We start from the raw sequence: 23,994 nt of genomic DNA, 5'->3' as shown, positions 1-23,994 counted from the left end.
TTACTGTCAAACAGGAATTCTGGTTTTTGAGGTACAGTTAAACCCAAAACTATCCATACCCCCAGCAGATTTAGGTGTAAAGTAATCTTTTAATTCACCAACATGTTTCTTTTGACTAAAAGTGATATTAACATTTTGGAATGGAAGACTTGGAACTCATCACCAACAATAAATATAAATATGTATAAATGATTGTTGATATCCAATTTTTATAACATTTCTTAAAAACAGATACATTACTTTTTATTGATATTTTTACTTGTTTTATTTTGAGAGATAACTCATTTCCTAACAGAAACAAACTTCTTTGTTAAATGAAAATAATTTAAAATCTAAATCTGCCAGGGCGCCTGCTATAAACAATTTTGGGCCTTACTGTAAAGGGATGCGACGTTTAGAATATTGTTCTAAAGCGCCTGATTTCTTTCTCTTAAGATTTAGCTAAATAACTTAGCAATTTTATTTATAATTTATAGTGGTGTCAATTTGACAGTCAATGAATCAACTGATCTTTGTTCAGCTATTCCAACAAGCTGAACAGCTTACGTAATCTACGACAATAAAAACATAAACACTGAGCTGTCAGGCAGGTTCATGAATGCACTATTTGTTCATTGTCATTTATAAAAAAAAATTATATATTTTTTTTTCTCGAGTAAATATCTTGCTTGAAAAGATAAGCGGTTTTAGCAGGTCACTGTATTTGTAGTAAACACACACACACACACACACACACACACACACACAGAACAAGCATCCAGGTCCCACATCCTGGTACTTTGAGCGTTGTCAAGGCAGCTTCAGACAGAGCACGGCTGGTGGACAGTAGCTGCAGTGGCCTGGCCCTATTCAGTCCAAACAACGTTCGTATAAAGTGTCCCGGAAAGTTAAGTGTAGCTGGAAGGTAACAGATATGCATGTTTCAGTTCCTTGCTGTTGTAATCTTGCTGCTTTCCGTCGGTAGCTACTCCTTTCCCCTCCATGTTAAACGGCGGAACACTTAGACAGGCGCCCCGTCCGTGAGGACAACAGGCGGAAGATGCTGTCCATTGTGCCGCTGATGAAGACAGGGATCCGGGCTCGCTTTACGGAAAACGTAGCCGTGTTTCTCACTAAGGGTCGGTATATTTCCGCTAACTGTGTTTAGGTTTAGTAACGTGGCCGTGCCTCCAACTTAACAATTAGAAGTACGGGATAAAAACGGTTTACGACGGGACTAATTTGTGGTTGAAAGGGGACATGTTTAAAGGGACAGTGACTGTTTCCTTCCTGGTTACAGCAGCTGACACGTTTTCACACACGATAGCTTTAAGACAATAAAAAGAAAGAAAATATTTTATAGCTGCCTTTAGGCACAACATATAAAAATTCACCATTAGTGTTACAACAGAATATCTTATTGTTATCCACAAATTATAGAACAAATCAGTAAAAAATTATTTTAGTCATCTCCATTGTCCCCTTTGCTCAGAGCCTGTGGTTGTGGTTTAAATCAATTTGTACAAAAAAGGAAAACAAATATTGTCTGTGTGTGAATTTAGAATGTATTTTACAAAGCAAGACAAGGTTTATTTATGCTGGACCATTCCACTCATAGGGCAAATTAATCCTTTACAGCAGTGATCCCTAATCCTGGCCCTCAGGGGCCACTGTCTTCCGGTTTTAGATCTGTCCCTGCTCCAGCAGACAACATGAAAATAATCTTACTACTTTTTCAGCATGCCATTATGTTCAGGTGCGTTTCAACAGCGAAATATCTTAGGACCAAGAACAGGAACCACTGCTTTGCAGAAAAAGTACCTCAGATTATGAAAAAAACCTTGTAGAACTAAGTTTAGGTACTAGAATTAAAAAGAAGCAGTAAAATACTAATTGAAAGCAAAGACCAAATAGAATCCATTCCTGATTCTGCCCTATGTTCATTCTAGAGTTTTGACAAACGCAAAATTCTAAAAGAAATACATCAGAGGCAATTGCATTATCCTGTTTTGATTTTTAAAGATGCATCTCCACCCCATGGTTTAGTAGCTGTTAGAGCCAGTGTTAGTGGCAGTTAGTTATGTTTAGTATTAGCTTATTAGCCTCTAACATTCCCTTGGCTTGCTCTCATTTGAAACATTGATTTGAGTTGTTAAGGTCTGTGGAAACTTTGGTAATGTTTCATATCAGTCAGGTTAACCACATGTGTTTGATTATTTCACTGCAACTGACTGGGATATTGGATTATTTCACTGTAGCTCTTCTTTGTAACTACGGATTTGCTGTTGTGTTTGGAATGATCATGCTAATGAATGGCCTTTGCTTCAGCTGTCAAGAACATGGTCTTGAATACAACTCCTAATGACAGTTTCTGTGACTACATAAGTCTAAATCACCAGCCTTCCAACGTCATTCCTGACAGTTGCTTTTCTACAGCTGTTCACGCTTGATGCACCTTGTAAGCCACATCGGGCTGCTATTTATCACCATAGTTCATGTTAAAACAGCCAGGTTAGTTTTTATTCATTTTAAATTTCTAAAAATAGTTATTAACAGTATAATCTACCCTGTGTTGGTTTTAGATTCGCATTTTCAAATTTTAGGGCCCTGTGATGAGCAGGTAAGTCAATTTATCTTGATAAATTAAATCCTTAAAATTCATAGAGGGATCACCAGATGCAGCCTTTGCTTTTAAAATGTAATGTAGCAAAAGCACCATTAGTACTAATTCCCCCACAGTCCAATTTTATCAGAACAGTGGTCAGAATTGTTGAAAACAAATGCTTGGTTTGAAGAACAGAAGGGTCAGAAGAATCTTACTTAAAATGGTTACAAAAATAATTTGCTGGTTTGTATCGGGTTCCACAGGCTTGTCTAAAATTTTCTATGTGTAATATGTTTAGAATATGTTCATTACATACTTTTCATTTAGGCAAAGTTGTTATCCAGAATAACAGTATATTAATCTCTTTCAAATATTTTGGGGTTTAATACCAAGTTGAATCTAAAAGTTATGTTATTTCCCCTAGGTACAGCTGCATGCCAGTGCAATGCCATCTGCTCAGCAGTTTCACATAGGAGAACACTGTGGAGTTAACAACCCTGAATCTGTACTGAGGAACTTGACTGATTCACTGTAAGAAAGAAAATTATTGCTGTTAGATGAGAACCAATGGGTGGCCCAAGCTAACAATAGCATGCCATCGCAGAAAGGTAAAGGTTGTCCAGCATACCATCGTTACCGGCCAGCCTCCGAATATGATGATGCCACACTTGCCCAAAAGAGAGAATATTGGAGAAACAAGAAAAGAGAGCAGAGGGCCCGAGTGTCTGAACAGAGAAGAAAGTCGACACAAGACAGCCGAGAGGAAAAGCTCTCATTTATGTATGTTTCTGCAGGGGTCAATGCCAGTTTGTCAGACCCCTTGTCCTCTCCTTCATTAAGTAATGATGACTCATTTAGTTCTTTATCTAACAGTGGAAAGACAACTGATCACAGCTCAACAAAGGCCACTAAGAAACAGGAGTGGCATCAGAAAATGACAGTTAGCAAAGTCTTGCGTACCTTGCAGCCAACATCATGCTCCCTCTCAACTACAGCAGCTGAGGGTGGCACAGTCACAGTGAAATGTCCAACAGCCAAAAGTGTTAATGAACTGGTTACCTCAGCCAAAAGCAGTGGAACCCAACTTAACAACAGTTCATCAGTGCCTCCAGTCAGAATAACCCGTTTTACCAGCAACAGCTCCACAAAAACAGAACCTAAGCCATGTGGATCTATGCAGGGCTCATCAGTCCCCAAAACACCATCCGAGGCACAGGTTGCATTGAATGAGCACCAGGTCTTATCCAACAATGTAAACACGGATACAATGCATACATCGTTCTGTGGCCCTGTTTCTAGTAAGACTGAGGGCCAAAGAACACACACAACACCTCAAAGTGGAACAATGAGTGCCTTGGTCACTATAAAAAGGGCTACAGGTTTTGGCGTTACACCAGCTCCCATGGAGTCTGAGGAGGAGAGAGCAGCCAAACGAAGAGAGCACTGGAGAGTTAAAAAGCGAGAGCAGAGAGCAAAGCTGGCTGCTCAGATCACTAAAGCCAGAGAAAGAACTCTTAGCAGAGATAGGACTTTTCAGGGGCTAACAGCACAGAAAACAAGACTTGTGGCCAACCCAGCTCTTTCCAATTCTCAGCCGTTTCTCAGAGGCGCAGGCCAGAAGCAGACTCCAGTTCGGGTTAAAGGGCCATACACAACTGCCACATTGGAAACTAACAAACAGCAAAGTGGGTTAGCTGTAACTAACCTACAAACAGATCAGATAAACGTACAGAATCCACATGGGCGTAAGATGGAAGAGACAGCCTTCACAATTGTTACGACCCAAGTAAAGAAGCCAGCAGAATCACAGCGAAAACTAACTTGTGTGCATCATTCTAACATTACCCAAGAGATTGCATCATGTAAAACATCTAGACAAAGGCCAATTGAAACACAGAAGAATTTCCTGCATCAGAGAAATTTAAGAAGGAAACCTTTCTTGACAGCTACAGTGTTTAGTGCCAGAGGTATGCCAAAAATGGACCCTAATGACACATCAGAGCAAATAATAGCCAAGCGGAGAGAGTACTGGCGGAATAAGAAGCGTGAACAGCGAGCTAAGCTGTCATTGGAGAAGAAGATTCGACTAAAGGAGAAGGACTCTTTAACACGCCGAGTAAAGCGTTACCAACAAATCCTTGAAGAAATGAGGAAGGCAAGAGTCCTGGCGCAGTCAACTGAGTCAAATGAGACCATTGGGGGGTTCATCAAAGAGGATGGGACTCTGACAGTGAACATACCTCAGAGTCAAAAATATCAAAACACAGCTGGAGACAAAAGTGTAGAAAAGCTCCATGCCGTTTCTAAGAACATTGTGATGCAACCACAGTCACAAACTAACATGAACTGGAGAAATGTTGCACCCAGAAGGGTAAATCAACGTTCACACTCATCTCAGGGTAAAGTTGCCTTTTCTCTTGCTGTGCGGACAGTCAACAAAACTTCTAAATTATTTACTGTCACACCACAGTCTGACCTTGACATAACTACTAGTTCTAGTTCAAAGTCAAACAAAAGTGTACAGCAGCTCACACTAACTCATCTCCAGTCTCCTCAAAATGCAGCCTCAGCCGCAGGTTCAAACTTTGGTGGCTGCGTCATGAAAATGAACATCTCAAGCCGTAAACCAACACTTTCAGTGTTGTCTGTGGGTCAGAAGCTGACAGAGGAGGAGAGGATGGCAAAGAAGAGGGAGTATTGGAGAACTAAGAAACGTGAGCAGCGAGCAGCTCGTGCTTTTCGACTGAAGCATAGTATCTTTCAAGCAAGAACCAGTGCAGCCGTACTGATCAGGAAGGCTCAGACACAAGAATCATCAAACACTGTGCAACCGAGCACCAATTTTACTCACTGTACAGAAAAAGCACAATATTTTCTCAGCAACAAGGTGCCTGCTATACCACAGGCAAATGAGATAAAACAGGAGGGCGAGTCTGTGCCTGCCACTGACCTAATTTCTCCACCAGATCAAGCCATCTGTCTAGACATCAAGCCCCCAACGTCCCCACCTGCACCTCCAGTGCCACAGCCAGAGCTTCAGCCATCTCTAAATGCAGACAGCCAAGCCACCACTCTGCTTGCTGTAGCCTCTATGAAGAAACTCCTGGAGGAATCGCTCTGCACAGTTACTGAAAATCAGGTCGAGCCGGTTGGTTTGGTCATAGAAACAACTGAAGATGCTTCCAAGCAAGACATTGAGCCCATTTTATCACAGCTTTATTGTGAAAAGGACAATAAAGCTCTTGTAGGTGCTTGCTTGACCTCCCAAACTAAAACCTTGGAGTCAGATAATGATGTGCTGAAAGGAAAAGACTTACCAAATCCCCAGCTCAAGGATTTGTCACAAAATAGTGAGGCAGTTCTATCTCTTTCAACCTCAGGTGAGGTGGTGCATTCAACCTGCGATCAGTCATGCCAGACCCCTTCAACGGCTTTCATCAGCACAGCCTCATCATGTAGAACCCAGAGATCTTACAGCAAATATAGGGCCCATCAAAACTGCTGCTCTTATGAGCCACCACAGCTCCAAAACATCACAACCACATGCCTGGATCCATCACAACTGCATCACCTTGATCAGCAGAGTCAGTGCCACAACAGCCATGTGCCATCAACAGAAACGTACCGCAGCAGTATGACAAGGCAAAGCAGTTCTAGCAGCCTTGAAAAGAAGAGGGAATACTGGAAGCTGATGAAAAGACAGCAGAGGGCGAGGTTAAAGACCAGGCAGAAAGATCTTTCAAAAAATACCCAGGTGAGCCAACCTCTTGAGACTGCGTGCTGATTTTTGTGTTACAGTGCAAAAAGTTCTGTAAGAGTCCCTTAAAATGTAGATGATGGAGCTGATTCCATTCCAAAAACAAATTATGTTGATTCAAACAACTAAACAACATAACAACCCATCAGTACCCCAGTCAGTATCCCAGTCAGTACCCTAGTCAGTATCCCAGTCAGTATCCCAGCCAGTATCCCAGCCAGTATCCCAGCCAGTATCCCAGCCAGTATCCCAGCCAGTATCCCAGCCAGTATCCCAGCCAGTATCCCAGCCAGTATCCCAGCCAGTATCCCAATCAGTATCCCAGCCAGTATCCCAGCCAGTATCCCAGCCAGCATCCCAGCCAGTATCCCAGCCAGTATCCCAGCCAGTATCCCAATCAGTATCCCAGTCAGTATCCCAGCCAGTATCCCAGCCAGTATCCCAGTCAGTATCCCAGCCAGTATCCCAGCCAGTATCCCAGTCAGTATCCCAGCCAGTATCCCAGCCAGTATCCCAGCCAGTATCCCAGCCAGTATCCCAATCAGTATCCCAGTCAGTATCCCAGCCAGTATCCCAGCCAGTATCCCAGCCAGTATCCCAGCCAGTATCCCAGCCAGTATCCCAATCAGTATCCCAGTCAGTATCCCAGCCAGTATCCCAGTCAGTATCCCAGCCAGTATCCCAGCCAGTATCCCAGCCAGTATCCCAGCCAGTATCCCAATCAGTATCCCAGTCAGTATCCCAGCCAGTATCCCAGCCAGTATCCCAGCCAGTATCCCAGCCAGTATCCCAGCCAGTATCCCAATCAGTATCCCAGTCAGTATCCCAGCCAGTATCCCAATCAGTATCCCAGTCAGTATCCCAGCCAGTATCCCAGCCAGTATCCCAGCCAGTATCCCAGCCAGTATCCCAGCCAGTATCCCAATCAGTATCCCAGTCAGTATCCCAGCCAGTATCCCAGCCAGTATCCCAGCCAGTATCCCAGCCAGTATCCCAATCAGTATCCCAGCCAGTATCCCAGCCAGTATCCCAATCAGTATCCCAGTCAGTATCCCAGCCAGTATCCCAGCCAGTATCCCAGCCAGTATCCCAGCCAGTATCCCAATCAGTATCCCAGTCAGTATCCCAGCCAGTATCCCAGCCAGTATCCCAGTCAGTATCCCAGCCAGTATCCCAGCCAGTATCCCAGCCAGTATCCCAGTCAGTATCCCAGTCAGTATCCCAGCCAGTATCCCAGCCAGTATCCCAGCCAGTATCCCAGCCAGTATCCCAGCCAGTATCCCAGCCAGTATCCCAGCCAGTATCCCAGCCAGTATCCCAGCCAGTATCCCAGCCAGTATCCCAGCCAGTATCCCAGTCAGTATCCCAGCCAGTATCCCAGTCAGTATCCCAGCCAGTATCCCAGCCAGTATCCCAGTCAGTATCCCAGTCAGTATCCCAGCCAGTATCCCAGCCAGTATCCCAGCCAGTATCCCAGCCAGTATCCCAGCCAGTATCCCAGCCAGTATCCCAGCCAGTATCCCAGCCAGTATCCCAGCCAGTATCCCAGCCAGTATCCCAGCCAGTATCCCAGTCAGTATCCCAGCCAGTATCCCAGCCAGTATCCCAGCCAGTATCCCAGTCAGTATCCCAGCCAGTATCCCAGCCAGTATCCCAGCCAGTATCCCAGTCAGTATCCCAGCCAGTATCCCAGCCAGTATCCCAGTCAGTATCCCAGCCAGTATCCCAGCCAGTATCCCAGCCAGTATCCCAGCCAGTATCCCAGCCAGTATCCCAGCCAGTATGCCAGCCAGTATCCCAGCCAGTATCCCAGCCAGTATCCCAGCCAGTATCCCAGCCAGTATCCCAGCCAGTATCCCAGTCAGTATCCCAGCCAGTATCCCAGTCAGTATCCCAGCCAGTATCCCAGCCAGTATCCCAGCCAGTATCCCAGCCAGTATCCCAGCCAGTATCCCAGCCAGTATCCCAGCCAGTATCCCAGCCAGTATCCCAGCCAGTATCCCAGTCAGTATCCCAGCCAGTATCCCAGTCAGTATCCCAGCCAGTATCCCAGCCAGTATCCCAGCCAGTATCCCAGCCAGTATCCCAGCCAGTATCCCAGCCAGTATCCCAGCCAGTATCCCAGCCAGTATCCCAGCCAGTATCCCAGTCAGTATCCCAGCCAGTATCCCAGCCAGTATCCCAGCCAGTATCCCAGCCAGTATCCCAGCCAGTATCCCAGCCAGTATCCCAATCAGGACCCCAAAAACAAACATTTTGATTCTCATTTTTCCAGCTGCATTTGAAGTCTGATTGAAGTGTCTTAGTAAGATTTGGAACATGAAAATATTTGATTTCTCAGGTTGGCTCAGTCCCAGCCCTGTAGGCAGGAGCATCTGGTCCCACTGAAACCTTAATCAGTACTCCACAATATCTCATGCTAGTGTGTGGCACTGTTAGAGTAAAAATACTATGGGTACATTGTATGTTCCTACTTCTAAATGTTCCTGTGTTTCTGTCATTTTCTATTGTTCAGACTGCAGGACTTAATATTAATGATATTAAATGTGTGAATGCAACAAAGCCACCCATTCAGTCCACCTCACCCGTCACATCTGTGGCTGCGGTGAGCAGCATTCCTGAAGTCTTGGTTGTTACAACATGTAAATCTGGACAGTCACCTGACGCACTCCAAGTCAAACTCCCCATCATCAGCAGAGAGGGAAATGTGAGTGATGGGACTTCATCACATCTGACTGACTTTGCTGGTGAATCTTCACAACACTGTCAAAAGTGGACACCCAGAACCACAGAAACTGACACAGCCTCTTCCCTTCCTACTCTGAAACCCCCAGATAACCCACTGTCAGCCATCCACCTGCATCCCATTGAATGTCCTAATAAACATCAAAATCCCATCCTCAGTCCTATAAAAATCCCTTGTGCTCAACATCAAAGTCCCATAAATATGGCTCAATCTTCTGCCCAGGTGGCATCATTAAGCACCATGATGCCTCCAAAACGCATCCCTGGGGAGTCTGAGGAGGACTTTCTGAGGAGAAAGCGAGAGTACTGGAGGTTAAAAAAGAAGGAACAAAGAGCAAGGAAGGCATTTCAGGAAAAGGGACACACCCCAACGAGAGCTTCCAACAACAGCAGCAGCATCCTGCCTGCCCAGGATCTACAAACACTGACGAGAGCTATGCAGGTAAGACTAAAAGTTCTACAAGTTACAGATAATCATGATGGAAAGAAGTGAGATCCTTTCAATGTTCCTGATTTGATCTAATTTCAGAATAACTTTGCAATGTACATCATTTTATGTCGGTTTTTGTCTTTAAAAGCCCAGTTTCTTTATATGCAAAATGAAAAAAAAAATCACTTCTTGTAAAAGATTCTGGAAACGTGCTGCCACCTTCCCTCTCTACTGTCTGCAGTCTGTGGCAGAAACATTGAGGTTACATTTAATCCAAAGTATTTATACAGCTGGAAGAAATTTTCATATAACCAAGAATTTTGTTTCTGACAGGAAATGGCAGGGATCTCCTAAAAGATAAGACAATGGGTGTAATATTTGAGACAAATCATTAATAAAATCATTTATTCACATTTTACAAAACGTTTTTAAAAATAATTCACACACTTCTTAATAATCAATGAAAGTCTTTTATTGGCATTACAGTAATCTAATGTTTTTTGTAATTACTGATGTATTTGCACCGATATTTTGAAGATTTGTCTTTGATGATGAGCTCCAAGTCTTTGAGGCTAGAAGGCCTATTTGCCATCACCCTAATTTATAGCTCCCTCCACTGATTATTTTTCAGATTCAACTCAAGTCTCTGGCTGGTCTGCTTCAAAACATTAATATTACCTCCAGTCAGAAAAAAGATGCTGGTAAAAAGTAAAAGATCACGGTGCTATGAATAAGTTGGGGCCTAACTGTAGATGGAGAGAATGAGCGTTATATTATGTGATAGACCAACATACCGTAGAGTGGAGAGAAAATGAAACATTGTTTCAAATTTCTTACAAATAGAAATCTGAAAAGTCAGGCTGGTCATAAGAGCATTAATCAGAGAAGCAGCCAAGATGCCCATGGTTACCCTGACTTACTGTAGCAGCAGAGATCCATGTTCAGATGGGAAAAATTTGTTGAGAAGAAAACTATTATTTGTGAATTCTAAATCTGAGAGGTTTACAGCAAGCATGTGGAAGAAGATAAACTTCTAAGATTTGACAAAATGTAACATTTTTGGCTTAAATACAAAAGGGTTTTGTGAGGTGGAAACCAGCGCTACATATTACCCTAAATATATTATGAAGCGTGGAGGTGGCAGCATCATGCTGTGGGAATACTTTCCTTGTCTAGGGACACTGAAGTTGATCAGAGTGTATGGCAAGATAGAGGGAGCTAAACCCAGGACAAACTTGGAAGAAAACCTGTTAGGGGCTGCAGAAGATTTGAGACTGGGATGGAGGTGGGATCTTCCAGCAGGACAAAGTCCCTAAACATACAGCCAGAGCTAAAATTAAGTGGATTACATCAAAATATATTAATTTGCTAAAAAGGCCCAAAGTCCAGACCTAAATCAAACTGAGAATCTGTGGCAAGCTGTAATTGGAGTTAAAGGTGCTTAAATGTAAAAACGAGCATCGTTTTTCATTCACCTAACAGTTGTTTGTGTTGGTCTGATGCCTTAAAATCCCCAAAAAAAGTGAAAAGGTGCAAGGGGTGTGAAAACCTGTAAAAGGCATTTTGAAAATGGGCCTAAAACTGCTTTTTCTGTAATATTAGATAAGAGGAAAATTGTGAGCTGGACTTTTGTGGTGAAGTTTTCCTGTTTTTCTGTGTAATTCCTGTAGGATTCCAGTCAGTGGGTAAACTCCTCTGAAGCATCTCAACATCTAATGAGGTGGGAATTTATGTAGCTTCTGTGGTTTTAAACATTGTTTCTTTCAGCTCTATTTAGTGTAATAATAAAATCTTGTTTTCTCAGCATCCCAGTGGATCCTGACCCCTCACCCTTTATGTACACAAATTTCCCAGCTCAAATAGAAGGTACAGGATCATCTATGACTCTTTGCACCTTAAAGAATACACACCAATCTGTTCAATATGACACAAAATAAACTTGCCTATTACTGTTTTTCAGGTGAGGCAGATTTTCTGTTTGCTCACTGTGATGATAACGATGATGAGGATACTATGTCAGAGGCGGTCTGGAGAAACCGCTACCTCATGGACTATGATCCGCTCAACCAGCTGCTGGTGTGCATGGTCTGTGGGGAGCTTCAGTACTCCCACAGCCTGGATGGAGTGAGGGCCCACATCAATGAGGCCCACCCTCTCACCCTGAGGCTGGAACCCAGAGAGAAACTGAAAATACTGGAGGCCTGGGATGAGCAGGTGTCACAGCGGGAGCGTTTCTTCAGCAGCCAGCTGCAGCAGCACTGTGGGCCTACAGAAGGTACACTGAAGCTGTTAACATCTTCTTCCTAGTTAACATCAAGCATTATAACCTTTATATGTCAAGCATTTCAATCACGTGGATAGCAGCAATGCAGTCCTCAACCTATTTAGAGGTTGGCAGTTCTAGAACCCCAAGATCCAATAGGTCAGATCTGTAAAAAATTGTCACAGAATTTAATTTATTTCTTGTTTTTATTCGTGCTGTTAAATGTGAATTTTGAAAAGGGTATAGTCCAAAACACCATGTCCACCATGCTACAACATTAAAGTGTAGGCAGCATGCATGCAAAAGATGTCAAATCAGGTTCAATCAAAAGTGGTAAGAAAATCTGTCGTGAGCTTTCCATATGTTAATTCACATACTCTGTTCAGGATACATTACTGTGTAATAGTTTTGCATTTTATTTAAAGCAGATGTTCATTATTCAGTTCTTCGTAATCACAAAGAACATTTCGGTTCTCCAGGAAGCCACCAGTCTTTTGCACAGTCAGCATGTCAAATATCTCAGTTTAGTTATAAGGCGCCAGTTCACAACAAATACCATCTCAAGGTACTTTACCAGACAATGTGGTCAAACACTTCTATAGGAATATACACCATAATAAGATCCGTGAGATCCATAACAACACAGACAGACAGATTCAGAACCAGATTGCCTACAAGCAGAAACTCCTGTTTTCCTAACTGATCTCTCATGCTTAAAAATACACATAGAAAGCATAACAATATGACCACTGACAGGCTAGGTGATTATCACTTCTTCATGGCACCTGCAGGTTGGTGGGATTTAATAGGCAGCACGTGAATATTTGGTCCTTAAATCTGATGTGTAAGTAAAAACAATAGGCAGCAATAAGGATTTAACAAATTTTGACAAGAGCAGAAGTAGGACAGTGTTCCCAGTCTGCATTGGTCATTATATAGTATTCGCTAGCCTGCCTTGTCTCACATGTAAACTTAAGTGACATCCCATTCTTAATCCATAGGGTTTAATGTGACGTTGGTCCACCCTTTACAGTTATAACAGCTTTAACTCTTCTGGGAAGGCTGTCCACAAGGTTTAGGAATGTGTTTGACCATTCTTCCAGAAGCACGTTTTTGAGATCATACACTGATGTTTGATGGGAAGGCCTGGCTCTCAGCCTTCATTCTAAATGATCCCAAATTTAGAATGGAGGCTGGACCTAAAGGGCCAAGCAGAGTTCCTGAAAAACAACCCCACACCTTAATTCCCCCTCCACCAAACTTTACACTTGGCACAGTAACGTCAGACAAGTACGGTTCTCCTGGCAACAGCTAAACCCAAACTCGTCCATCAGATGGAGAAACACGATTTGTCAGTCCAGAGAACAGGCCTCCACTGCTTCACACCACTGCATCTTACGCTTTGCGTTGCTCTTAGATGCAGCTGCTCAGCCATGGAAACCTATTCCATGAAGCTCTCTAAGCACTGTTCTTGAGCTAATCTGACGGTCATTTTAAGTTTGGAGGTCTGTAGCGATTGACTCTACAGACAGTCGGCAACATCTCTGCAGTATGCGTGTCCGCATCCGCTGCCCACACTCCATCAGTTTACCTGTCCTACCACTTTGTGGCTGAGTTCCTGTCGTTCCCAATCGCTTCCACTTTTTTTTAATACAGCTGACAGTAGATAGTGGAATGTTTAGGAGCAGGAAATTCCCCGACTGTACTTGTTGCACAGGTGGTATTCTATCACAGTACCAGGCTGGAATTCACGAGCTCCTGGGAGTGACCCATTCTTTCATAAATGTTTGTAGAAATATTCTGCATGGCTAGGTGCTGTGTTTTACATATCTGTGGCCATGGAAGAGATTGGAACACCTATCAAAATTCTTGTTTCATTTACTGACATGAAAAACAATCTTTACCTAAAGACATGAATGTGTGTTAAGTGTTTTCACATCATTTACCTGATGGGACTGGGTGTTTACTCTAAATACACCAAGTTCTCAATGTTTTTTTCTGTTTTGTATTTTTTCAGTTTAATCAAGATAATAATAATAGAGGATTTTCTGTGTGTTTCATGCTTTGACTTCTTTTTGCAGAACCATACGGAAACTGATTTGTAAAAGAAATGGCTGCAGGGTCTACTGGAAACCAAGTCCAAAAGAGAAAACCACCAGTTTTTATTTCTTCTTTCAGTTCTGTATTGCAGTGTTTTATTTATTTGCATGAAGGCATTTGAAAAGAAAAGGCTTGGAGAGAATTCGGCATAAAATAACATTTCCCTCCGTTCCTAACAGGTGGGTTTAGGAAAAGTGGTACGAACCTTTTTTGGATTAATGCTGACCCAGGTTATTTGTTATATTCCTCTTTTATAATTGAGAATAAAAGACCAACAGACCTGCTGGGCTAGATTATTTGTTATGGACACATCCATACAGCACAGGAAGGAAACACATTCCAGTCTTTATTTGTGTTGATTAATTGGACCGAGTTTTCTTGTTGGATCCTGGTTGCTCATTGCTGTCTCCAGTTGTGTAATTGCTTTTTAAAAGCACCTGTACCATGCTGCTCTTTAAGGCCTGTATGCTGTTTACTCTCTCGTTTTGATATTTGAGGCAGTTTTTCCTTCTAACTTCATCACCCTTGTGGAAATCTTCCTGCAGTACCTTCAGGGGTTTTCTATGTTGTATATAAACAAATACAAAGGTAGCTGTAAAAGGCCAAATGTTTTCTCCATGCTGTTTTATTAATATATTTTTGAACATTATTTATTATTGTTGAATCTCCTTAAATATAACTGTTTATTGAAGATGCGTTATTCATACATATAATCCCATCTTAGAGTAGTACAGTCTCTCATTCGTAAGTATTGAATATGTAAAGATTTTTCTGTATGAATAGTAAATGGATGAACAGAAGCATCGCAGCTAAATATTGGAATGCATTTCTGTTTTTTGTATCGTTTTCCTCTTTAATCTAATGATGCTTAACATGCTGACAGATGTTTCTGTTCCAGCACAAAGCTGTAAGGGAGAAAACTGAAAGCACAGCTGTAACAGTGAGAAGAGCTAAAATGTCTCTTGGTTATTCACATATGAATGTAATTTTGACTTAATGATGTTTACCTGTTGGAAAAGAATCTCTAAATGCCTTTTCCAGTAATAAACCATTTCTACATTTTGGTTATTCACTGCAGATTTTTTTTTTTTTACATATTATCTAACAATTATCTGATCAGGCCAATGTTAATGTTAACTTTAAAATATCAGGGAATAATAAGAAATAATCTGAGTTTAGGAATGGGTACCCATGCTTTACTGGTTGACCTAAACCAGTAAAGCAGCATTGGCTTGTTCAATTCTCTGTGGTTTTACATCTAAGCTTAAACCAAACTTATTTATCATCTTCTCCATTTACCTATTTGCACTCTATAACTACATAGAGAACAGTATGCTGCATTGTGTTTAAAGAATCATTTCAGAAACAACTTTTCTTAAACACCATGAAGTGATTGGAAAGAATCACTAACCAACCCAGGCTTTAATCTTTAGCAAGCTGATCATGTTGCTGACAATGCGACAGCCAACACTAAACACTTTCTCTGAAAAAGATAATCAAGGTCAGGACTCTGTCTCTACTTTTAGGCAAACCTTGCTAGATGCAGATGACATTGTATTTTTACCTATCTCCAGGGGTCACTGGGTGAGAGGCTGGGTACACCCTGGACAGGTTAGTCCATCACAGGGCTTAACACATGTAATATTTGTATTATATCTGTTATTGTTTATAGAACAAACCCAAGTTCCTTTTCAACACTCATTCAGAAAAAGAAACATAAGATTTTTTTTTTTAAAGCTCATCAATTTTTATGTTGAATACAAACCTGCTTTTGTGAAACTATTATATGCTCATTTGGTGGCATAAAAAAGGCAACATAGTGACCACTGCCAGTTGGCTGCCAGGCAGTCTAATTAACCCTAAACAAATTTAAAAACAGATATTCTAACATCCATCTGGACCAAAGCCCTCAGATAACTTTTACTCCACAGCCCTTTTCATAAACACCAACACAACCTTCACATAAAACACAAGATGTTTTTCTTCAACATTTGAGAACAAATGTCTGTTTTATTTGCTGATCAGCAGGTCCTTTGAGACTTCTGATTTGATCATGTAATCAGACTACTGCTATAAAACCAGGAGGCCTTTGTGTATCCAGGGTATTCTGTAGTGCAGCCATGAGTTGCAGAGGATATTGTTGATTCATTTGAATTTTTGACTGTCTGGCTGTTCTCTGTTGTGTTTTATTTTTAAGTAAATAAATGTGATAGCAGCAGTTCTATTTGGAGTAAAGCAGTTTTGTGTTCTGAATGACATACTGGACAGCTGAATTTTATGGACCTTTTCACATTTCTCCTCAAGTTGTGATGCATTCGTTTTTAAGTTGACTACTTTTTAAAGAAGTCTGCCCAGAAGAAACTAAAACTTCTCAGCAGAAAAAAATTGTGTTCATGCTCTGTAATTAAGAATTCATTGTTTCATCCCATGGCTTCTCCTGGACTCCTCTTCCACTACAGCCTCAGGATCTTCAGCAGGCTGCGGTTCTTCCCTTTGAGCCTCTGGGTGAGGTTGATGGCGATAGCCCGGTTCTGTGTCTGCTGCCCCTTGCAGTTCCTGAGTTCCAGCATCCAGACGGAACAGAGTGGGAACTTCACCTAAAATAGGATTGTTCTGCTGGAGGCCAGAGATCCACTGGTTCAGAGTGGCCTGGTCTCCCTGACTGGTCATGCACATAGCGAAGACTGGACCATCATCCACTAAAAGATAAATACATGTGTTACACACCGTAAGACATTGATCCAGTTAAACACGGTTGAAAGAAGGTTAGAACCATCTTACAGTCGTCCACGTCAAAGCTCTCATCATCTCCTAGGTCACGGTCCAAATCAAGATCTAGCTGCAGAGGATAGTCAAAACATCGCTCTGGATCATAGGGTTCTTCTACCTGGGGGGAGACAGTTACAGCTGAGGCTGGAGAAACTGCAATTCAGGGCTGTTGTTTAGAAAAGTACACTAAGTATTATTCTTACCAGCTTATAGTTTTGGATGTTGCTAAAGTAAAATTTGATTTACGTTGATTTTTTCAAAAAAAAATTAAGATTTAGATATTTGATTATATTTATTGTAAACAGATATAATTGTTGCCACTAAGGCTGGGTTTAGGATCATGTTTTACTGCATGACCCAGTTTCTGATTCAGCTGTTTGACAGTCTCACATTGGACCAGAATACTTTGGTATACAGAAGAGTTCAAGTTCCACTTAATGCCTGCAAGGTTCCCTGGTCTAGTGTCTAAAAAACTAAAACAAAATGGGGCTAAAATACTGCGGTGATCACTCTAAGAAAGATTTGCCTGTCTTAAATGTTTTGTACTAGTAAATAAACTTAAACACATGGCAGAATAATTGGCCTCCAAATAAAATGGAGATAAACTTAGAACCGTTCTAAGATTAATTGCCAGAATTACTTTTTAAAAATTATTGCTGATGTCTTTCAACTTTGGCATTGTGCTAACACATGGTTACTGTATATGCAGCAACTCTAACAAACTGCAAAAACTCCAGCAGGTTTTAGAACCTGTATAAAAGCTGATGATTAAGCAATTGGTCCATTTGATGAGCAGCAAATAACGGCTGCTTTAATGCAAATGGAAACTGTACTGCTGGACATAGTAGTTCAATGAGAACTAATGACATGGGAACATGCTGTCCAGCTGAGGCTGGTTTTACCTTACTGCTATGGACCAATATGTTATTTCCTTATACATAAAATGTATCAAATCTAACGTGAAAATCTGTGTCTTGTAGTTTAAACGAAGGTTAGGATCATCAGATCCCTCTATGGCCTGATGATTGACTGCAGGAAGGATAAAAGCAGCATACTTAGAATAAATTGTTCACTTCATATCTTAGGATTTAACACGTACAACCAAATCTGCATCAGTAACATATTAACTGTTATAATAAAATACATACAGTAACAGAGAATATACAAACCCTTTCTTCAAGTGGGATGGGGTCAGCTCTGAGAACATAGTAGTAGACACAGGTCTTCCTCAACCACAGGGGGAAGGGCCCCTCCACAAAAACCGGCTTTTTTGGGTTATGCTTGGCCAGCTGCTCCATCTGGCTGGGGCTCTGGATACCTGACGTCAAGGCAGGAGGCATTGAGCAAATGGCAGAAAATATATGAAACTGATCCAAACATGCAATCAAATGCTTAGCTGTACAATTCGCTCTTTATCTGAACATATAAACATCAATGTAGCAACAAAATATCTCATATATTTATTCAACTCTAACACAACCCAGCCTTTTACATGATATCTAGCATTTGTTTTAGAACAAGACATGAAGCTCCATACCTACTATATGTGGAAGTTTGATTTCTTCCCCACCTTCAGTAAAGTCTGTGCAGGGCAGCTGTTGGGAAGAGCAAACAAAAACATTGTAGATGAATTTTAGTGTCTAAATTTGGAGATATTTCACATTTTTACTGATTATTAAATCCAAAGAGGAAAATGTTTATAATTATTTTCCCAAGTAACTGACAACTAAAGCAGTGTACAGCATTGTAATAAGGCAGCAAAGACAAACTAACAGCAGACACCTTCTCTCAGTTTTTTTCTAAACAGTAAATAAACAACAGAAAAGCCTACTTTCTTCGTTGTTTGGTTGTAATATTGGTGCATAGAGGCTGCATGGTGCTGCCGTTGGTAGCACAGTTTCGTTGCAGTAGGAAGGTCATGGGTTTGAATCCCGACCTGGAGTTTGTTTGTTCTCCCTGTGCATGCATGGGTTCTTACCAAAACAAGACTGTTAACTGGCCTCTCTAAATGGCCCTTATATATGGCTGTGTGTGTGTGTGTGTGTGTTGTCTGTGCAGTGGATTTCTGTGATGACCTGTGATTGACTGGCAACCTGTTCAAGATGTACCCTGCCTCTCACCCAATAACTGCTGGAGATAGGCACCAGCCTACCTCCACCTAGTACATTCTTAGCAGCAGCTTCTACATGCGAGGCCACTGTGATGCAAAGTGATAAAAGTTGCATGTTTTCTTTAGAGTCAACCGTTGCTAACTCTAAAAGTCAATGATTTTTACCATCCACCCTGCCGTAGTCTGCATGTTAAATTAAGATGGTGGTGTCAGCTTTCACAGCTTCACCTGTGCTGATGACACGACTGCACTGATGTAAAGTTTAGGGCCGCAACCAACAATTATGTTACTAATCGATTTATCTGTCAACTATTTTTTTGATTAATTGATTAATAATTGGATAGCAAAAGGTGCTTAATAGGAGATTTTTACAGAATTTGAACCAGGTGAAGCTAAAGTTATGCCACTTGAGGAGTTCTGGATAGAGCAGATTTACACATCAAACGTTTTTCATGTTAATGCAAAATGTAGATATTTTTTGTAAAGTTTTGGTCCAATTACTGCTGTGAGTGAGTTGTTCTTTCAGCAAAGGGCACGTTTTAGAGTCTGTATCCTCCAGTTAACGATTGTTTGATTACTAAATTAGTTGACGACTATTTCAATAATTCATTTATTTCGATTAATTGTTTCAGCCCTAATTAAGTGAGAGGATCTTTTGTGCCAAAAAGCAAAAGCAGATATGTTGCTGCCAAACGTTTTGGTCATGACTAGAAAAGGTTGTAATATGGACTAAACCGATACACACGCAAAACTGTGTGAGCCTCTAACAGGCTAAAAGTTCAATTAATAAAATCAAAAAAGCATTTTTCCTGTATGATTCTTCTTAATGTTGTTTAAGCTAAGCTAACCTAAAACTGTACCTGGTAGATGGTAACCCTAGCATCCAGGTCGTTGGCAATGCGAGTCAGGCTCAAGTGTGCCAAGTCCACTGGGTCTTCAGGCAGGGGCTGAGGAATAGGGAAGGGGTTTATGTGCTTGAACTTTGGAAACCAGTACATGATACGTTGGTACTTTCTCATAGGGTGGCTCTTCTCTCCAAAGATCTGGACCAGCAGGACCTTGGTCTCAGTGTTGGGCATTATACCTGAAGCACAGACAGAAACATTTGAATAGAGCCATTAACCTGTGGAATTGCAGATCAACGTTCCAGCTCTACTTGGAACCCTACTCTCTAAATTAAATGGAAAAGGCACCCACCGTAGTTCTCCATCTGCTCCAGTAACTCCACCCCACACTCCTGCTGTCTGGGATAGTGGTTAAACATTCGCTGAATAAAATTTCTGGGCACAAACACCTCTTTGGGAAAAACATCCAGCAGTTTGTTGTATACATTTAGGTCTCTCTCTACTCCAAATTCTGACATTTTCTTCAAAGCAGCGTAGATGAACTCTACATGTCCGCGCCGTCTTATGTCCCTCTTGGTGAAAACATCGATCACTTTGTTAAATGTGTCCTTTGTTTTGTACTCTTTGGCCACCTGCTCAAACAAGTCCTCCTTGGTGGCCAAGGACTTCGTCCCCTTCTGCTCGTCCTCTTTAACAAACTGTGCAGGTACAGGTCCTCGCTTTGCAGAAGCTGGGCTGCAATGAAAATATCTCAGCACCTACAAAGGAACACCGCTTTATTATATATGCAAGGGACAGTCATATGAAATATAATCCATATTGTGCCTTATTTCATTCACAACAGAAAAAATACACCTACTGTCAAAAACAACTAAGCAACAAATTAAACCGCCAGAAGGAATGGTTTGTACGGAGCCGTACCTCTAATATTTATCCTGAGCATAGTGCTGTTAGTTACAGAATGAAGCTCACCTGCTGCTGTTCGTTGTGTTGCACAATAAGCTGACTAGTGGACGGCAGCAGGACACAGCGCTGGGCAGCAGTCCGGCCTGACCGAACCAGCGGCAGGAGGCAGCGGGAACACTTCATCCTGTCAGCGCTGCCTTCCAACAGATTTCCATCTGACAGGACGGCACACAGCAGGTCAATGTGATCAGGACTCAGTCATGAACAGAGATATGCTTCAGTTAACACAAACCATGTAATTCCCGAGTATGAAAGCGGCAACGATCGGTCACAATTATAAGAACTTGTTTTAAACGGACTACTAAAAAAACATGTTGCAGTGGAAAATGTCCGAAAACTACTTTAATTACGTGAACATATTCTGTCTAATATTCCTCATGTACATATTGGACTAACACATAAAGCTATTTCAACACCAGCTGAGCCACCAAACTTACCTTAAAGCAAAGTCTCCTTCAAAACTCGCCTCCCGTGGACGCATCCATGTTAGAAAACCGACGGAACATCCTGGTTCAGCACATATTTTTATTCCCCCTCCAAACAACAGAAATATTGACGCTGGTAAATAGTTCCCGAGGCGCCTGACCCTTTTAACCAAAAGGAAAATATAAGTTTGACCATTATTAAATTAAATTAAGTTGCAATAATAAAATTAATATTAAATAATACAAATAAACCCATTTGTTGTACTCTCTTTGTCATTTCAAAGACCTTAATTTCCTTCAGGGATATTTGCATTTGCAACAAATTTTCAACATATTTTAAAAGTCTGATTTGATTACTTTGTGAAGTAATTCAATATTGAGGAATCTGATTAAAATTTTATTAAAATATATGGTAAAATCATGCAAAAAAAAAAAAATGATGAGATGATATTACTTGCCACGGGAGTTTACACATAATCGTGATAACGAAGCATGCCCCCAGCTCCGCAAATGCGTCAGCTGCCTGTGATGCCACACTGTAACCAGCATATGCCAGACAAGACATTCCAATGCCCTTTTCCTGATATCTGGGGATTTTAATCATGTATCCCTGACCCCCACGCTCCGAAACGCTGGACCTATTGTATGCCATCACCAGTGAGGCATACAGCTCATCATCTCTCCCTCCTCTGGGGTGCTTAGATTACCACCTGGTTTATTTCCAGCCTGTTTAAACCTTCTTATACACAGAAAACCAGCTGTGACACACACAGTAAAGGGGTAGTCTAAGGAGACTGTAGAAGCTCTGGGGCTTTGGGACAATAAATTATATTTCTATTCCATATTGTTTTATTCTATTCTATTCTATTAAAATTATGACTTCCACAGGCAAAGATACAATAGATCTCTGACAGACATTGTTGAGGTTGTTAGGACCATTAGAGCAGAAGACACAAAGATTAGAGGTCCAGCTGTCATCTATAGGTAACAGTGGATTGGAGAGTAAACTGAAGGTAGGTCATATCCACAGGGCTTGTGTAAGGGGGTTCCTCTAAATGCGGGGTGTGACTGGCAGGTGTGTCCCTGCAGCTCAAGCTCGTTCAGGCCAAACAGAAGGAACATAAAGTAGAGCAGATGCCAGATTGTTGTTACTTGCTGAGTGGTAATCAGGCCTCCTGCACTTTGTTGAGCCTTAACTCTATGTTCCTTAGTCCTCCTCCTGAAACAAGGAAAGGAACGCCATCAGCAAACTGTTCAACACACCACAATCTGTCTCAACACCTGTGTATATACACACACTTCGCTACCCGGATCCTCTGGATCTCTGACAACAGTAAGACTCAGCTTCTTCTCACTCTTCATCGCATATTATTAAACTTTATTTCACATACTTGTCCTTATTTAAGTGTTTTACACATTGTGGCTGTTTGGATTGATGTTGATATATGATGGAGCAATGGAAACCGAACTAAAATTCCTTGTTTGTGCACACAATCTTGGACCCATGACAGCTCAACGCAAACAATCTCTGACCATGGAGTTCTTATAAATACAATCAACCCATCAAATCCCTCTTAAAATATTGTTCTAATTTATGTCTTGTAAAAAGCACAGAAGAAATTCAATTCTTTTTTCCAAAGAAAATTATTTCTTTATGGTAGAGTGTGACTTACCAAAGCAGAAGGCCCACCATGACCAAGCTACAGGGACATTTAAAAAAATTTGAATATCGTAAAAAATAGTAATATGTTTTGTCACTCATTTCAGAAAGTAAAACTCATATAGATTCATCACACAGAGTGAAATATTTTAAGCCTTTCTTGTAATTTTCATAATTATGGCTGACAGGCAATAAAAACCAAACATTTTTTCTTAGAAAATTTAAAAATTAGAAAAGATCAATTAAAAAAAGAATATTTTAAACAGAAATGTCAGGCTTTTGAAAAATATATGTTCATTTCTATGCACTCAATACATAGACCGTCTTTTGCATAAATTACTGCATCAATGCAGCGTGGCCTGTGGCAACCTATGGTTCTACTGAGGTGTAATGGAAGCCATGGTTGCTTTGATAGTGGCCTTCAGGTCATCTGCATTGTTGTGTCTGGTGTGTTTCATATTCCTCTTTACAATACCCCATATACTCCCTATGGGCTTCAGGTTTGGCCAGTTTGCTGGCTAATCAAGAAAAGCAACACCATAGTCATTTAAAGATTTAAAGCACACTGGATGAAAAACATACCCAGAAACTTCAGATCAACTTTAACTCTTGGATAGTAATGTCTTTGTCTTTGCCTTCTACTTTTAAATATCAATAAAAATCTCTCAGAAATTCTTTAGCAGATGTTTCTTTTCCTGGTCTATTATTATTATTATTATTTTATTTGCTAGAATAAACTGTACGTAGAGCTGGACTAGAAATAGGTGCTGGGTCAATATAGACATTTCTAAATTTTCATTTAGTGGCTAAATCCCACATTTACTAATTAAATATTTCTGATTGCAAAGACCCATTTGTTTTATAAATTGTACCGGCAGTATTAGTCGATAGTTCAAAATATAAACATATGCTTTGTTTTGATGTAAATTGGCAAAGAACCAAAATACGCAGTGATAGAACTGATGCAACATGGACACAAAGCCAACTGCAACTAAACGTCTGTTGAAGAAAAACATCATGGACAGCAGAAGGAACAAGGTTAGACATCTGGAGACAATGTCAGTTCTTGAACAAATCCATACTTTTGATTGTTTGGGGACATTTAGAAAACTGATATGAGGAAGAAAAGGAGAAAAGGAATTTGTGTGGTGGTGATTGTGAAGATTGCTAAAACAATCTATGTGTGGGATCCATATTTCTAATTCTGCCATCTACACTAGCATGGATAATAAGTGGGATCGAAAAAGTCACCTTGAGCAGCTTCTTTCAACAACCCAGGAACAATCTACTTATGATCTGTAGATTTTCCAGCATCACAGATCAACATTTTACAAAGCAAA

At 41.1% G+C, this 23,994-nt stretch overlaps 2 protein-coding genes across 3 annotated transcripts; one reads left to right on the top strand and one right to left on the bottom strand.

Moving 5' to 3' along the window:
• Nucleotides 1–666: 666 nt before the first annotated feature.
• si:dkey-28a3.2 lies at nucleotides 667–14,943 on the top strand. 2 transcript variants are annotated; one of them, XM_047385572.1, is made up of 7 exons: nucleotides 667–904; nucleotides 3,009–6,338; nucleotides 8,857–9,528; nucleotides 11,187–11,236; nucleotides 11,321–11,382; nucleotides 11,477–11,791; nucleotides 13,861–14,943. In XM_047385572.1, exons 2-7 carry the CDS (start codon nucleotides 3,177–3,179, stop codon nucleotides 13,875–13,877), a joined length of 4,278 nt encoding a protein of 1,425 aa, XP_047241528.1. In that variant the 5' UTR covers nucleotides 667–904; nucleotides 3,009–3,176; the 3' UTR covers nucleotides 13,878–14,943. The 2 variants fall into 2 exon arrangements, with proteins under 2 accessions (XP_047241528.1, XP_047241527.1); XM_047385571.1 differs by having other exon boundaries at nucleotides 667–1,118.
• A 913-nt stretch (nucleotides 14,944–15,856) lies between these two features.
• Nucleotides 15,857–21,120, bottom strand: ecsit (ECSIT signaling integrator). The gene is made up of 8 exons (XM_047385573.1): nucleotides 21,007–21,120; nucleotides 20,576–20,724; nucleotides 19,956–20,361; nucleotides 19,619–19,842; nucleotides 18,186–18,243; nucleotides 17,818–17,966; nucleotides 16,661–16,766; nucleotides 15,857–16,578 (listed from the first exon to the last, which is right to left on the bottom strand). Exons 2-8 carry the CDS (start codon nucleotides 20,690–20,692, stop codon nucleotides 16,292–16,294), a joined length of 1,347 nt encoding a protein of 448 aa, XP_047241529.1. The 5' UTR covers nucleotides 20,693–20,724; nucleotides 21,007–21,120; the 3' UTR covers nucleotides 15,857–16,291.
• Between the last annotated feature and the right edge of the window lie 2,874 nt (nucleotides 21,121–23,994).

This window comes from Girardinichthys multiradiatus, chromosome 14, assembly GCF_021462225.1.
Source record: "Girardinichthys multiradiatus isolate DD_20200921_A chromosome 14, DD_fGirMul_XY1, whole genome shotgun sequence".
NCBI lineage: Eukaryota > Metazoa > Chordata > Actinopteri > Cyprinodontiformes > Goodeidae > Girardinichthys > Girardinichthys multiradiatus.
The sequence above is the reverse complement of the archived record's forward strand: the minus strand, read 5'-3'. Positions and strand labels throughout refer to the sequence as shown.